Source organism: Ictalurus punctatus, chromosome 4 (genome assembly GCF_001660625.3).
Source record: "Ictalurus punctatus breed USDA103 chromosome 4, Coco_2.0, whole genome shotgun sequence".
NCBI classification, from domain to species: Eukaryota; Metazoa; Chordata; class Actinopteri; order Siluriformes; family Ictaluridae; genus Ictalurus; species Ictalurus punctatus.
In genome coordinates, this window is record NC_071284.1 from 19,029,490 (window position 1) to 19,045,644 (window position 16,155).

A 16,155-nucleotide genomic window follows, 5' to 3' on the forward strand; every position below is an offset into this window, starting at 1 on the left:
AGTTCAAGCCACCCTGTGTCTCAACCAGCTCACTGGTTGCCTGGCCACTGGCCCCTCAAGCGGGGTTCCTGGTCAAACAACTGGATTCCCCCATCACAGTTAATGCCTTAGATGGTAGATTTCTGGCCTGCATTATCCATCATACAGCCCCATTGCTCCTTGTTCTCTCTGGCAATCACTGGGAGCAGATCCAAATTAAACTAATTTTCTCCCCATGTACTCTCCTGGCTACAGAAGCATAATTTCCATATAGATAGGTCAGCTGAGAAAATCAGCAATTGGAGCTCCTTCTGCCATTCCTCCTGCCTGCTATTAGCCCTTCCTCCCACTGAGAGCCCTGATTCCCCATCAGCCTTATCCCCACCCAATCTCTCGGCCCTGTCTGTTGAGTACCATAATCTGGGAGAGGCAGGTACCCCTGCCCCTCCTTAATTCGGCATTTGAACTCTTGCATGGGGCCACCAATTTCACTAAATTGGACCTGTGGAGCGTGTATCATCTGGTTAGGATCAGAGAGAGGGGACAAATGGAAGACTGTGTTCAACACCCCCCTGGGTCACTTCAAATACTTGGTTATGCCGTTTGGCCTTACCAATGCCCCAGCATTTTTCCAAGTGCTTCCTGAAACACTTCATCTTTGTGTACCTTGATCACATCCTGATTTTCTCCAGGACTCCCACAGAGCATATTTGCCATGTCCATTAAGTCATACAGTGACTCCTAGAGAACCACCTGTTTGTTAAAGTAGAGAAATGTGTTTTGTGTCCCCACAGTCACCTTCCTGGGGTATGTCATTGAAAGCGGATGGATCAAGGCTGACCAGGAGAAGAGTGTTCCAGACCCACCACCCTGAAGCAGCTCCAGTGTTTCCTAGGGGTCGCCAAATTTTACCACCACTTTTTCAGGGACTACAGCCTGGTAGCAGCACCCCTCACCAGGCTCACCTCCATTGTTGAGAGGGGGGTACTGCTGTGGTCTGGCCAGGAGCCCGTGTATTTCCCCATATTTCCCTGTTTTTCTCTTCCCCATGCTTCCAGTGTTTTCTCTCCCTCGTTTTTCTGTTTGAGTGTGTGTATGTGTCAGAGTGTAGCACTCCACTTCTCAGGCTTTGGGACTGAATCATTGGATGCTCTTCATCAACTTGCCAATCAACAGTGTATATAAATCTCAGTTCTTCAGCCACTCATCACCAGATTGATCCGGCTTCCATCCTTGCAATTTATTTCATGTTGTTTGGTGTTTTCCTTGTCGTGTTATCCTGTGCTCATTCTGCTTTCTTACTCCTCATGTTCCAGGTTGACTGCACACGCTTCCTGTCCACTCTCTTCCTGCTACACCCAGCCCCATATTATAGGTCCTACTACAGGCCTCTGTCTGCTTGCTTCACCTTAGTGCAACTTTTCACCTTGTCTTGCTTCAACTTAATGCAGATTTGATACCACTGATCATATTATTCTCTTCGATAGACTAGAAAGTGTAAATGGAGTTAAGGGAATGGCTCTGTCCTGGCACAGGTCTTACTTGACTGATCATTATCAGTTTGTAATTGTAAATGGTGACTTTTCTCTATATATGCTACCTGTGGGTACAATTATTCGTAAACATGGTATTAGCTTCAACTGATATGCTGATGACATGCAATGTATGTTTCAGAAAAGCCAGATGAGATACACCAGCTTAATAATGTTGAGGGATGTGTAAAGGCAGGGAGGGATGTGTAGACACTGGGTGCTTATTAACCTCCATCTACTCAATTCTTACAAGTCAGACATACTTGTACTTGTTACGCCACGTCCAGCAGAGGGCACTGCGGTACGGCCGCTGACTGGTCACGTGACTCTTTTGTTTTCGTTCACTTCCCGCTTGGACACTGAGTTAAGTTTATGTCTCTGATTTGCCACAGGTGCCCATGTTTTGAGTTAATTAGGTTTGTTAGTTAAGTGTTAAGGTTGAGTTCGTCAAGTGAGGGAAGTATCCGGGTATGTGCTAATGTGTAGCATGCTAGCGGTCGTAGCTAGGGGCCAGAGTGAGTATAGTCCGTAGAGACCGCGCTCCCTGTGTTTGCTTATCTGTTTGTTTGTTTGTTTGTTTGTTTGTTTCTTGTTTAAATAATAAAGACGGTGACCTGCACCTGCATCCGCCTCCAGTCTTGTTCCGTAACAGAATACTGCGCCCAAAATGCGGAAGCAGCAGGTCGCCATGAGCGCCGCCGAAGAGGCCAGGATTTGGGCGCTCCTCCGTTCGTCCCTGGAGATGAGCAAACAGCTCGAAGAGGAAATGGCTCAGTGCAAAGCCGAGCTGCGCGCCGCGTCGTCCCTTGCGCCATATACCCCGTCCCTGCCACCAAGGAGCGACGTCTTGCAACACAGCCAACAAAGTAGCCTGAGCATCTGGGGCTTTCCACTGCAGGGGAGGTACACCTTGCTGCGCAGTCCAGAGGTGAAGGCTGGCCCAGAAATTTTTTTGGGGGGGGCAATGAGGACAGCAGAGCTCCAGCCTGAGGCCTACGGGGAGGTCTCAGCTGTGGAGCTCCCACCTGAGGTCAACATGGCGACCTCAGAAGGACAGGCAGAGGAAGCTGTCCTGCTGTCCAGCCCAGCCGAGGAGCCTGTCCCGCTGCCCTGCACGGCCGAGGAGGCCGCCCTGCCGCCCAGCCCAGCTGAGGAGGCCGTCCCGCTACCCTGCACGGCCGAGGAAGCTGTCCTGCTGCCCAGCCCAGCTGAGGAGGCCGCCCCGCTGCCCTGCACGGCCGAGGAAGCTGTCCTGCTGTCCAGCCCAGCTGAGGAGGCCGTCCCACTACCCTGCACGGCTGAGGAAGCTGTCCTGCTGCCCAGTCCAGCTGCCCAGTCCAGCTGAGGAGGCCGTCCCGCTGCCCTGCACGGCCGAGGAGGCCGTCCCGCTGTCCAGCCCAGCCGAGGAGGCCGTCCCGCTGCCCTGCATGGCCGAGGAGGCCGTCCCGCTGCCCTGCATGGCCGAGGAGGCCATCCGGCTACCCAGCCTGGCCGAGGAGGCCGTCCGGCTGTCCTGCACGGCCGAGGAGGCCGTCCCGCTGCCCCGACCGGCCGAGGAGGCCGCCCAGCCCTCCAGTGCCGCCGAGGGTGGCACCCAGAGTTCCAGAGCTGCCGGGGGTGGTGCCCAGCATCCCAGGGGCGGTGTCCTGCGTCCTAGCGCCGCCAGGGGCGGTGCTCTGACTTTCAACCCCGGTGGGGATGCTGCTCTGCTTCTCTGCTGCCCGACGGAGGCTGCTTCGCTTTCTGTCGCAGCGAAAGACAGTTCGCACAGGGGCCGGGGACCCCCGTTGGAGGGGGGTTCTGTTACGCCACGGCCAGCAGAGGGCACTGCGGTACGGCCGCTGACTGGTCACGTGACTCTTTTGTTTTCGTTCACTTCCCGCTTGGACACCGAGTTAAGTTTATGTCTCTGATTTGCCACAGGTGCCCATGTTTTGAGTTAATTAGGTTTGTTAGTTAAACCCCCCCCCCCCCCCCCCCGTGTGACTGCGCACATCGTGCAGTATTAAAGTTGGTTGAGTTCGTCAAGTGAGGGAAGTATCTGGGTATGTGCTAATGTGTAGCATGCTAGCGGTCGTAGCTAGGGGACCAGAGTGAGTATAGTCCGTAGAGACCGCGCTCCCTGTGTTTGCTTATCTGTTTGTTTGTTTCTTGTTTAAATAATAAAGACCGTGACCTGCACCTGCATCCGGCTCCAGTCTCGTTCCGTAACAGTACTAGGACTACCTGCAGCTAGAAGTAAGCTTTCTGATTACACAGTATCTCTGGGTGGCCTTTCTGTTTCATCTGCAGCAAAAAAAAGTCATTGGTGTGATTATTGACTCCAGTCTCTCATTTGAAGTTCATTTATATAATATGACTAGGATACCCTTCTTTTATCTTTCAGAAATATTGCTAAGATAAGAATTATAATGTCACTACATTATACAGAAAAACTACTTAATGTGTTTGTTACCTCTAAGTTGAATTATTGTAATGCCTTGATGTCTGGATTTTCCAGTAGGTGCATAAACAAGCTTCAGTGAGTCCAGAATGCAGCAGTGAAAGTCCTTACAAGTACCAGAAGATAGGACCACATCACCCCTATCTTATCCACCCAATAAAATTTTGCATTGATTATAAAAGTACTACTATTGACCTATAAAGCATTAAAGGTCTCCATCCACAGTATCTGAGCAAACATCTGGTCTTTTATGATCCGACATGCCTGCTTCACTAAAAAATGTGGAGGCTTTTTGATGACCCCTCAAATAATGAAGATCAAAGCAGGGGGCAGCACTTTCTTCTGTTTTTGTACTAAATAATTTTAGATCTTCAAACAAAATACAACATAAAACAAAGGCAACCTGAGTAAACACACATTAGTTATTATTTATTTAAAAATAAATAAATAAATAAATAAATAAATAAATTATTGAAGCAACAAAAGTTATCTAACACCTATCACCCATGTGAAAAACTAATTGTCCCCTTAAAATTAAAATCTGGTTGTGCCATCTTTAGCAGCAACCAAACTGCAACCAAACACTTCTGATAACTGGAGTTCAGTCTTTCACTTACTTCTAGGACTAGGACTTAGTTCTATGTTTTTTATCATTTTCATGCATAATCCAGTTGCATTTGAGTTTCAACTGGCGGACTGAAGACCGTACATTCTTTAGGATTTTCTGGTAGAGAGCAGAATTCATGTTTCCCTCAATTATTGCAAGTTGCCCAGGCCCTGAAGTAGAAAAGCGTACCCACACCATCACAGCCCCACCACCATGCTTGACCATATATAAGATGTTCTTTTTGTGGAATTCTGTGTTTGGTTTATGCCAGATGTAATGGGACCCCTTTCTTCCAAACGGTTTGAGGAGGTGTGTTTTAATTCAGATGAGCCTTAATGTTCTTCTGGGTTAGCAGTGTTTTTTGCCTTGGCCATGCTTCCATGGATGCCATTTTTGCCCAGTGTCTTTATGATAGTGGAGTCATGAACAGTGACCTTTATTGATCTAAGAGGGGCCTGTAGTTCATTTGATGTTGTCCTTGGCTCTTTTGTGATTTGCTGGATAAGTAGTTGCTGTGCTCTTGGAGGAATTGTGGGAAGTCAGCCACATCAGGGAAGGTTCACTACTACTGCCAAGTTTTTCCATTTGGAGAGAATGGCTCTTACTGTAGTCCTTTGGAATCCCAGAGCCTTTGAAATAGCTTTGTAACCCTTCCCAGACTTATGAATTTCAATCACATTCTTCCTCATCATTTATGCAATTTCTTTCATTTTGGCATTGCGTGTTACTGGGTAAGACCTTTTAACCAACTTCATGCTGGTCAAAAAGTTCTATTTAAATATTGATTTGATTGAACAGGGTTTGCAGTAATCAGGCCTGGTTGCGTGTAGTCCATCTGAACCTGATTATGTGTGCAATTTCAAAGATTTGTGGAATTAATAACAACAGGGTCAAATACATTTTCGCTCAGGCCCAGTTGGTAGTGGATATCTTTTTTGCTTCAATAAATAACATTATCATTTAAAAATTGTATCTTGAGTGTTCATGGGTTTAGAGTGTTTTTGTAAATAGGGATGTTTGGATACTGTCGCCCATCTCGGTCTCAGCCCCCTGGTCTCCCTTTCTCTCTATATATATATATCTCTCTGTCTAGCTCTGTGTTGAGTCTGGTTCCTCTCAAGGTTTTTTCCTCTTGTCCTCTCAGGGAGTTTTTTCTTGACACCATCGCCTCTGACTTGCCAACTTGAGAAATTTTAATAAAAAATTTAAATCCTAATTTATGTAACACTGCTTTGTGTCAATGTTCACTGTTAAAAGCACTATATAAATGAAATTGTATTTAATTGAATAGAATTCAGTGTCTATGCTGGAATCAGTGCTGAACTACAGGCCAAGGAGTACAACACACCACCATCCCAAACATGTTCAGGGTCACCAGATTACTAACTGCACACACCTGGACACGGTTACAATAATTACCATGCTCACAGTATATAAAAACTCGTAGTTTACACTCACCTTGCAAAGTATATGCTCTGTGTTGTTGCTCAACATTTGATACCAAGCAGTTGCTTACTGTTTGGAATCCTGGTTTGATCTTGTTTCGGGTTTCTCAACTTGCTTTGGTCTATACTGTTTACTGATCAACTGAAATTGGCTACACCTTGACTCTGTTTTTTAATCTCATTCTTGTTTTGATTGCCAAGATTATTAAAATCCTGTCAACCTGCACTTGTGCATCTGACAAACTGAATTTATGAACTGGGTCTAAATAGGGTTTTGTCATTCATGAATTCATTTTTTTATTATTCTATTCATCTGCATTTGACTTAAATTTCAGTCAAATTTACGATTCAAACTCACTATGGCTATTGCAGACAATTAGAATACACAAATGTATAGCATTTATATTACAACCCCAATTCCAAAAGAGTTGGGATGCTGTGTAAAATGAGAATAAATATAAATAAAAACAGAATGCAATGATTTGCTAATCTCATAAATCCATATGTTATTCACAATAGAACAAAGAAAGCATAAAATGTCTAAACTGAGGAAATGTACAATTTACGGGGAAAAAATAAGGTAATTTTGAATTTGAGGGTGGCAACACATCTCAAAAAAGTTGGGACGGGGCAACAAAAGGCTGGAAAAGTGAATGTTACTAAAAAGAAACAGCTGGAGGAACATTTTTGCAACTAATTAGGTTAATTGGCAACAGGTCATTAATATTATTGGATATAAAAAGAGTATCTTAGAGCGGCAGAGTCTTTCAAAAGTAAAAATGGGCAGAGCTCCACCACTCTGCAAAAAACTGCATCTACAATTTGTGGAACAATTTCAGAATAATGTTCCTCAATGTAAAATTGCAAACACTATAAATATCTCATCACCTACAGTACATATCATCAAAAGATTCAGAGACTCTGCAGAAATCTCTGTGCGCAAGGGCCCTCAGGCGGCACACCAATAAAAACAGCCATGATTCTGTAATGGAAATCACTGCATGGGCTCAGAAACACCTCCAGAACTCATTATCTGTGAACACTGTGCCATCCACAAATGCTGGTTAAAGATCTAACATGAAAAGAAGAAGCCATATGTGAACGTGATCCAGAAATGCCACCATCTTCTGTGGGCCAAAGCTCATTTAAAATAGACTGAGGGAAATGGAAAACTGTTCTGTGGTCAGATGAATCGAAATTTGAAATTCTTTTTGGAAATCATGGATGTTGCGTCCTCTAAACTAAAGAGGACTAAAGAGGAGAGAGACCATCCGCCTTTTTATCAGTGCCCCATTCAAAAGCCTGCATCTCTGATGGTATGGGGGTGCATTAGTGCCTATAGAATGGACTGCTTGCACATCTGGAAAGGCACCATCAATGCTGAAAGGTATATACATGTTTTATAGCAACATATGTTTCCATCTAGATTCCATGCTATCTTTACTTCTGAGAGACTCTATCGCTCTAAGATACTCTTTTTTTTTTTTTTATATCCAATCATGTTATTGACCTGTTGCCAATTAACCTAATTAGTTAGAATATGTTCCTCCTGCTGTATTTTTTAGTAACGCTTACTTTTCCAGCCTTTTGTTGCCCCATCCCCTTTTTTGAGACATGTTGCAAATATCAAATTCAAAATTAGCTTATTTTTTTCTTAAAATGGTACATTTGCTCAATTTAAACATTTGATATGTTTTCTATGTTCTAATGTGAATAACATATGGGTTTGTGATATTTGCAAATCACTGAAGTCTGTTTTTATGTACATTTTACACATTGTCCCAACTTTTTGGGAATTGGAGTTATATTACATCACCTTACTGAAAGAATTTGGTGTGTGGGTAGAAAGTGGCGCAGTGGGTAGCATTGGCGTTTCACAGCTCCAAGGTTCTGGTTTTGATTGTGAGCTTGGTTTACTGTTTGTACAAAGTTCTCCATAGCATGTTCTCCATGTGTTTCCTCTGGATTTTCTGATTTCCTCCCACCTTCCAAAAACATGCAGCTGGGTGAGAAGGTTACACTACTCAATGAGTGTGTGCATGGTGCTCTATGATGAACTGGCATCTGATGTGGGGTGAATTCTCCTAATCTTGTGCCCAGTCTTACTAGGATTGGCTCCACCATATTGGCTGGGAATGGATACACCATGTCCCTGACTAGGATAAAGCAGTTACTGAAGATGAATGAATGAATGAATGTCCCCATAACCCCTTAAGCACATATCAGATATTTCACCAGAAATGCTTGTCTCCATTACAATAAATAAAGTAACACTGAGTAAAGTAACAATTCACGCATGACTTCAAATTCCTTAATGTGACATGAAAGTTCCCCTATATGCTACCAAATGCTATAACCTAGGGCCATTTGCTAACGTAGACAGAGCCCCATAGAACCGCAAACATAGATACTACACTGCATAAAATATCTTAAAAATAAGTCAACTTTATTTAATATTTACATTTAGGGGCATTTTAACATGGCCATCACTCCTAACAGCACATTTTAGATGGTGTGGGAGAACCGGAAAACCCAGAAGAAACTGCATAAAAAGTAACCTGAGCTCAGGATTGAACCTGAGACCTGGGCAACATTACCTGCTGTGCCAATGAATCACCCTCTCACACACATCACAGGGTATTAAATTTTATTTTGAATACCAACCTCTCACTTCTCATGCCTCCACTTTCACGGTCACACTTCCCAGCTAAATCATGGCAAACTGCGGACCATTGGTTATCACTTAGCAAATTGTTATGAACAATCCCTCTCATGTTCATTGATAATTAATATCACCTTTTTCCCGATTCATGTAATCAGCAAAGAATACTTAAAAGTGATGTTGCCACTGTGACAATTGTTAGCTGACATATTTTGACCTTTATTCTTATGGATATGACTATGGCTTCTGCCCCTTTGTATTTCTTTGCTTATTCATCTTCTGTTTGGAGTTTCACTGTCATTTTTAACTCTCTTTGGCTTTGTGAACTGATATTAAACTCTACATTTTCTTTGGCCTGCACAGTCACTTTCACAGAAGCAGAAGCTCAAATCTGTTCACCTAATCCTTCCATGTGGTCTATGTTTGTAGCCACAAGCATCCCAAAGAAATAATCTGCACATCACTGATCCCAGAGGTAAAGAAAAAAAAACTGTGGTCAAGTAAAAGTATTGGTACATTAAAAATATTATTACTCAAGCATTAGTAAAAGTAACCATTTAAATTATGACTCCAGTAAAAGTAATAAAGTATCCAGTAAAAATTATTTAGGTACTAAGCAGTGATTTACTTCACTGGATCATATTTAATAATTAGGGGTACACCACAAACCTTAGCCAGCTAGACAATGCATTGGCAAACCTAGCTCAACAACTGAACATCACAAACTATTAAATTATAATATTCAGTCTTCACTATTAGTATTCTTTGCTTGCCAGTTACCTCCCATGTTATCTAGCTCCATCACACTCCACTAGCCAAAACAATTTACCTCAACATGTTTTCTCAAATTGGATGCTGAGTTCTTGAATGCTGAAATGTCCTTATTTTTTAGGCTGACAGAGAAAGTAATAATTATATAACTGTTGGGTTTAGCAGTCTGCACAGAAAGCACTGCCTCAATATGAGGCCAGTGGTGATCTACTTCCACAGCATCATCCACTGTTGTAATTCTATGCAGGGAAATCAGTGGTACTACTTCTGCACCACTGTTAATGACTATGCTACCATTACAGCACACATTCCTTGGTCCTGGAGAACCCCTGTGCTGCAAATTTTAGCTTTCCCAGCTCTAACATACCCACTTCAAAAATATGCAGGAGATAGCATACTCCTGAACCAAGGTTGGGAACCTATGCTTTACAGTATGCATATGACTCTGCTTGACTGGTGAAACAAAGCCATGTATGATGCTTTTGATTGGTGAGCGGAGTCATATAAGATACAGCTAACAGGTGTATTAGAACAAAATGCATAGAATGTGTGTTGAAAAAATTATTTAAAGATGCAAAAGGAGGAACGTAGACAACTATAACAGAGTAAAACAAAATTTTTGACCTCACCTGACCTAAATTTGAGCATTTATATATGGCCTCATATGACAGGCTGCTCATTACTGATCATACATTAGAGCTTTACTCTTTAAAATTAGCTTTTGTTAACAGCATTGCTGCATGTAAAGTTTCATTTTCAAATATATTTCTTTTTAGACAGCTCATGAGCTGCCACATTATAGCAATAGAAAGTCACATGTGAGACCCACCGAGCTGGGATGGCACTGATGGGCCTCTTGTAGATGGCAATGAGCTTGTCGAGTACAACATCTGCAGTGGTAAAGACGCGGTATGAGTGCAAAAAGGTGTTGAGAAAGTCAATAGACAGGAAGCGCAGGTCAGTCAGCCGCTCCAATAACCGCTCCACACTGGCATAGCGGATCTGCAACACTTTGCATGAGTTCATCATCTTACTGAAGCGGATGTCCACATCATCGCAGTAAAGACTGGCATCAGATCTAAACCCAGAATAAGCACATGTGAAAAGAGTTTTTTGATAGAATTATATGTATGGAACATGTGTGTCTGTGTCTGTGTGTGTGTGTGTAAAGCAATTGTAAAGTAAGTAGTAAAAGTATCAATGATAACTGTGTGGTGGCCTAAGAAAATCCTTCTCATGGTGAAATACACATTTTCTACTATATATACTTCTGAAAACTACAGGCTTTCCTGTACTTGATTATGTTCCTGATTGTGTTTCTCTTTTGCCTCTCAATCAAAGCATTTTAAAATTCAGTGACCCCAAAAAAATAAAAGGGAGAAAGTAATGACCAAAAAGACATAGCAATCTATGCTAGTACTCTTAACATTTAATCTTTGGGAACTTGTGACAAATTTTATAAACAATGTAATAAATACTACAAACCGCTATTAGTGGACTGATACTTTTATTACTATATAAACAACTAAGCTAAGAACAACACATGGTTTGTACTATTCACTGAAGCTTTATGTGCTTCCTCAGCCATTCTGATGGGGGAAATGTCCTCCACTTCAAATGATATTTCTACTCTGTGATGCATAACTATCTCTACTTTTGTTATCCATATTAACAGAAAAGTTTTACTATATTTGTGTGATTACCCAACTCCTTACCCAACATGATTGTTGAAAGCAGATAGGCAAGTTAAGTAAAGGAAAAAGTATGTTAAAAAATAATTTTGGTGAAACATACAGTGGTGCTTTAAAGTTTGTGAACCCTTTAGAATTCTCTATATTTTTGCATAAATACAACCTAAAATATCATCAGATTTTCATGCAAGTCCTAAAAGTAGATAAAGAAAATTCAATTATACAAATGTTGTACAAAAGTTACTTGGTAACTTATTTATTGAAGAAAACTATCCAATATCTGTGAGTGGCAAAAGTATGTGAACCTTTGCATTCAGTATCTGGTATAACCCCCTCGTGCAGCAATAACTGCAAATAACATTTCCGGTAAGTGTTGATAAGTCCTGCACATCATCTTGGAGGAAATTTAGCCCATTCCTCAGTACAGAACAGCTTCACCTCTAGGATGTTGGTCAGTTCCCTTTCAAAGGGAACGAGACGTTGCGTTTAGCATAACACTATGGGAGCGCCTCTCGCACGACCAGCATCTGAAGCTTGTGTAAAATCATGCCTATTTATAAGCCTGCCATGATCAGGTGACATGGCAATTAAGCGCATCGTGTGATATAAATATGGCATCTGTGAACCACGCCATCAGCCTCTATTATCTTCAGCGAAAGACTGCATGTCAGTTGTTTGCGTAAACAAACAAAAAGACGCTTCATTTCCTCTCTATCTTTCCTCAAAATCTCAGAACGTGTCTATCCCTTTAAAAAAAGAGAAGGGAAAAAAAGCAATGAGCGAGAGAGAAAAATATGAGTGAGAGAATTCAGGAAGTGTGTTACAGCTTGGTCCTGTTTCATCACGGGGAATAGTGCACACTTTCTGGGTGAAGTGTCTAGGGATGTAGCATGCGATGGCAGCCTCGAGAGGCTGTGCATGGTAATGCCTACATTAGGACGCGACTCGCGCTCTTCTCGGAAGCAGAATCGAGTTGGGCTTCAGAGCCTCACGGATCTGTGCCGGCTGCTGCCGACGCAGCTAGCCGTCTCAGGTCCGGGGGATCTTTTATGGATCCGGAAGAAGAGTCGGAGACAAGCGCTGCTCTATCTCTTGCTCTGTCTTCCGGGTCCAGCTCTCTGCTAGATTTTGGATCTCGCTTCACGACTCCTTCCGCTATGGAAAGCCAAAACGGGAAAACACACACACACACACACACACACACACAATAATAATAATAATTCCTCTCTGACTCCGAGGAGCCAGTCGGATGTGCTAAAAACTGAGAGCAGCATACAAAGAGCTGCTTGAAGTGATTAATAAGGCTGGATGAGCCTTTTTTCTCCCCAGTGAAAGTAAATCCCTCACATTGCAGAAAACTCCCCTTTCTTCCAGAAGTGCATGACAAAATATCAGGCTTCTGGGGTAAAACCATGCATAAGCCGTATTTATAACCACGATGTTGGGTTATTCGGCCATTGTGGGGAATGAACGGCATGGCTATTTAGCTATGCTGAAGGTGGAGGAGGCACTTGCGAGCTACCTTTGTCCATCAACGGCAGGTAATTAGGGGGGATGGCTTTGCCATCCAAGCCACGGTGGCATTGGTGGGCAAGGCCTATGCAATAGTAGTCTTGCTGTGGGTCACTGTAGACAATGACAGTGTTGCAGGCCTACCAAGCAGACCTGCTGAGTGAGCTCGAATTATGGCCGCATTCAGCCAGTTCCTTCCCTGTTGTATCGAGTTCACCCGGCCATCCACAAGTGGAGCCTGGGCCAGCACTAGTGCGAGGGAGACCCAGAAGGTGAGTATGGCAGCCTACCAACCCCCGCAGACAGCCAGGGGAACCAGGGGGCCACAGTCGTGGCCTGCTACTGGACCTGATCTGAGAATGGTCACAAAGGCCAAGCAGACAAAGAAGAGAGGTCCTGAGGGGCCATGGAGGGACATATCAGGGGACATAAGGTTTTTAGGGCAGTTAGCCCCCAGTACTACTGTAGGGCCTCCCCTAGTCAAGGCTGTCCCAAGTTTTCAGTGTTCACTGGCAGTGACCTGTCATAGGGCAATGAAAATCTGATGCTTTCCCTCCAATAGAATGTGGAATAGTTAATGTCACTAAAAAACCATCTGGCAGCGTGGAAACTACTGCCAAATGTGTCTCCATGGGTTCTGTCTACTGTAGAAAAGGGGTACCAGGTCCAGTTTAGAGCTCGACCCACCCAGTTCAGAGGTGTGCTCACCACAATAGTCAGCACAGATCAGAGCCCAATGTTAATGCAGCTAGTAAGATCCCTCTTGGACAAAGGGGCCATAGAACATGTACCCCGTTCCCTGAGGGAGGGAGGTTTTACAGCCATTATTTCCTGGTCCGCAAAAATGGAGGAGTATGCGGCCAATTTTAGATCTGTGTCATCTAAGCTGTACTCTTCGGACATACAGGTTCAGATGCTGACCCCCAAACTTATCGTTCCACAGATTCAGTTTGAGCACTGGTTTGTGACGATAGATCTAAAGGGTGCATATTTCCACATAGAAATATCGCTAGCTTTATCCACTTGCACCTTCACAAAGTGCATGGATGTCACTCTGGCTCACATTCTCACCCACATGAAGAGCTTAGGGCTCAGGTTGAACCTCAGAAAAGTATGCTTTCCCCCAGTGCAGTGGACAACTTTTCTAGGGGTTATAAGGATTCTACTATGATGAGGGTGTTTCTATCACCAAAATGCGTAGGGTCAATCCTATCAACACTGAGCAAGATAATGCTGCATCTTGGAAGACTATTGGAGCTTATGGGCCTATTGCACAGGAGACCATTCAGTGGTGGCTGAGAAGTTGGGGGTTTCATCCAAGGACGAAAGCTCTGAGAATAATCAGTGTCACGCGGCGATGCCTACGTGCTCTGAGAATTTGAGTGTCCCTGGTTTCTAGCCTGGGGTCACACTCTAGGTGTGTCTCCCTAGCGCAAGATAGTAATGACAGACACCTCCCTCATGGGCTGGAGCATGGTATTAGACAGCTGTCCAGCTCATGCTCTCTGGAGTGGCCCTTATCTGGATAAAAATTGCCTAGAAATGTGGTCCATATTTCTAGCACTGAAATACCTTCTTCTACAATTGAGAGGTCACCATGTGTTTACAGACAACCCAGCGGTGGTCTCATATTTTGACCACCAGGGAGGATTATGTCCGCGCCCCCCTGTTCAGGCAGGTGCAACTAATTCTTCTCTGGGCAGAAGGAATGTTTGTCAGTGAGTGCAATGTACATCCTGGGAATATGGGGGCAGACATCCTGTTGAGGCAGGGGAATTGGTAGCTCCATCCACAAGTGGTGGAGTCCATATGGTGAGGTTTGGCCAAGCAGGACTGCATGTATTTGCCTCCGAGGAGACAACACAGTGTGATTCGCCCTCACTCCTCCCACACAATTAGGGCTGGACGCCATGGTGCACATGTGGCTGAGGTCGCATCTGTACACTTTTCATCCGATCGCTCTGCTCCCACAAGTTCTAGAGAGAGTTTGCCAAGACAGTCTATGTCTGCTGCTAGTAGCACCTTATTGGCCAGCTCAAATATCATTCTCAGAGATAATATCGCTGCTAGATGGCACTCCTTGGGAGATTCCCATCTGCAAGGAATCCACTGTAGACCCAGTGAACTGCGCAAAAGCTGCAATCCTGGAGTTCTTAAAAGAACATGTCTCAGCGGGGTGAGCTCCTTCTACAATCAGGGTTTACGTGGCCACCATTTCGGCCAGCCACGCCCGTGTTGATGGAGCCTCTATGGTGCAACATCCTCTAGCTTTGAGGTTTATGCATGGTGTCAGGTGGCTGAGGCCCATCTGCAGGCCAGGCATACCTTCCTGGGACCTTTCTGTGGTCCTGGAAGGTCTGTCAGGTGCCCTATTTGAGCCCTTAGAGTCAGCCTCTGAGAAGCTTCTGACGCTAAAGGTAGCTCTTCTGCTGGCCCTGACATCTCTCAAGCAAGTAGGAGATCTACAAGCTCTCTCTGTTGCCCCTTTCTGCCTTCACTTTGCCCCTGGATTAGCCAAGGCCTTCCAGCGTCCTAGGCCGGATTATATTCCAAAAGTGCCTACATCGGCTGCCCACCCTGTGGTGTTGCAGGCTTTCTGCCCTCCTCCATTCCTCACACCGAAACAAGAGAGGATGCACCTACTGTGTCCAGTAATGGTTCTCTGTACTTACGTCCACTGCTCTGGCCAGTGGCGTAAGTCAGAGCAGCTGTTGGTCTGCTTTGGTAGCGACAGTAGAGGTGATGCTGTGTCAACGCAGCGCACCTCTAATTGGATAGCAGAAGCAATCTGTATTGCTTATGAGGCGTGTGGTCTTGCTATGCCACTGGGCATAAGGGCTCATTCCACAAGGGTGGTCGCCTCCTCGAAGGCTTTGTCCAAAGGGGTATCCTTACAGAATGTGTGTGCTGCTGCAGGGTGGTCTACACCACACACATTCATTCATTGTTATAGCCCTGGATATTCATTCCACCCTGGGCTTTAGTGTCTTGCAGTGACCCTTAGGCTTGGGTCTTTTTGAACAGGCCGTACCCTCGATATGATGGAGTGGGTATTCTCGTTACCATGGTGTTATGCTAAACGCAACATCAAAGTTCCCTTTGAAAGGGAACATCTTGTTTTATGCATGTAACCGTGTTCCCTGAGAAGGGAACGAGACATTGCATAGCTTTGTCATACCAGAGCAGGCCTGTGAATTGCATCCTCACTTCAGATAATAGAGGCTGATTGCGTGGTTCACAGGTGCCATATTTACATCACGCAACGCGTTTAATTGCCACGTCACCTGATCATGGCAAGCCTATAAAGAGGCATGATTTTACACAAGCTTCAGATGCTGCTCGCACGCGAGAGGCACTCCCATAGTGTTATGCTAAACGCAATGTCTTGTTCCATTCTCAGGGAACAGGGTTACCCAGTGTACATGTGTAACCCAGACGTTTCCTCACATGAACTGCTTGCTTCAGGTTCTTCCACAACATTTCTATTGCATTAAGCTCAGGACTTTGACTTGG

General features: G+C 44.4%; 1 protein-coding gene across 1 annotated transcript in view; it reads right to left on the reverse strand.

Moving 5' to 3' along the window:
* The window catches only part of rasgrf1 (Ras protein specific guanine nucleotide releasing factor 1), a 444,677-nt gene that overhangs the window by 94,822 nt on the left and 333,700 nt on the right, over window positions 1-16,155 (reverse strand). The window contains exon 14 of the mRNA XM_017465599.3: window positions 10,269-10,517. Coding sequence (XP_017321088.3) covers window positions 10,269-10,517 — 249 coding nt within the window. The remainder of the gene's footprint in view (window positions 1-10,268; window positions 10,518-16,155) is intronic.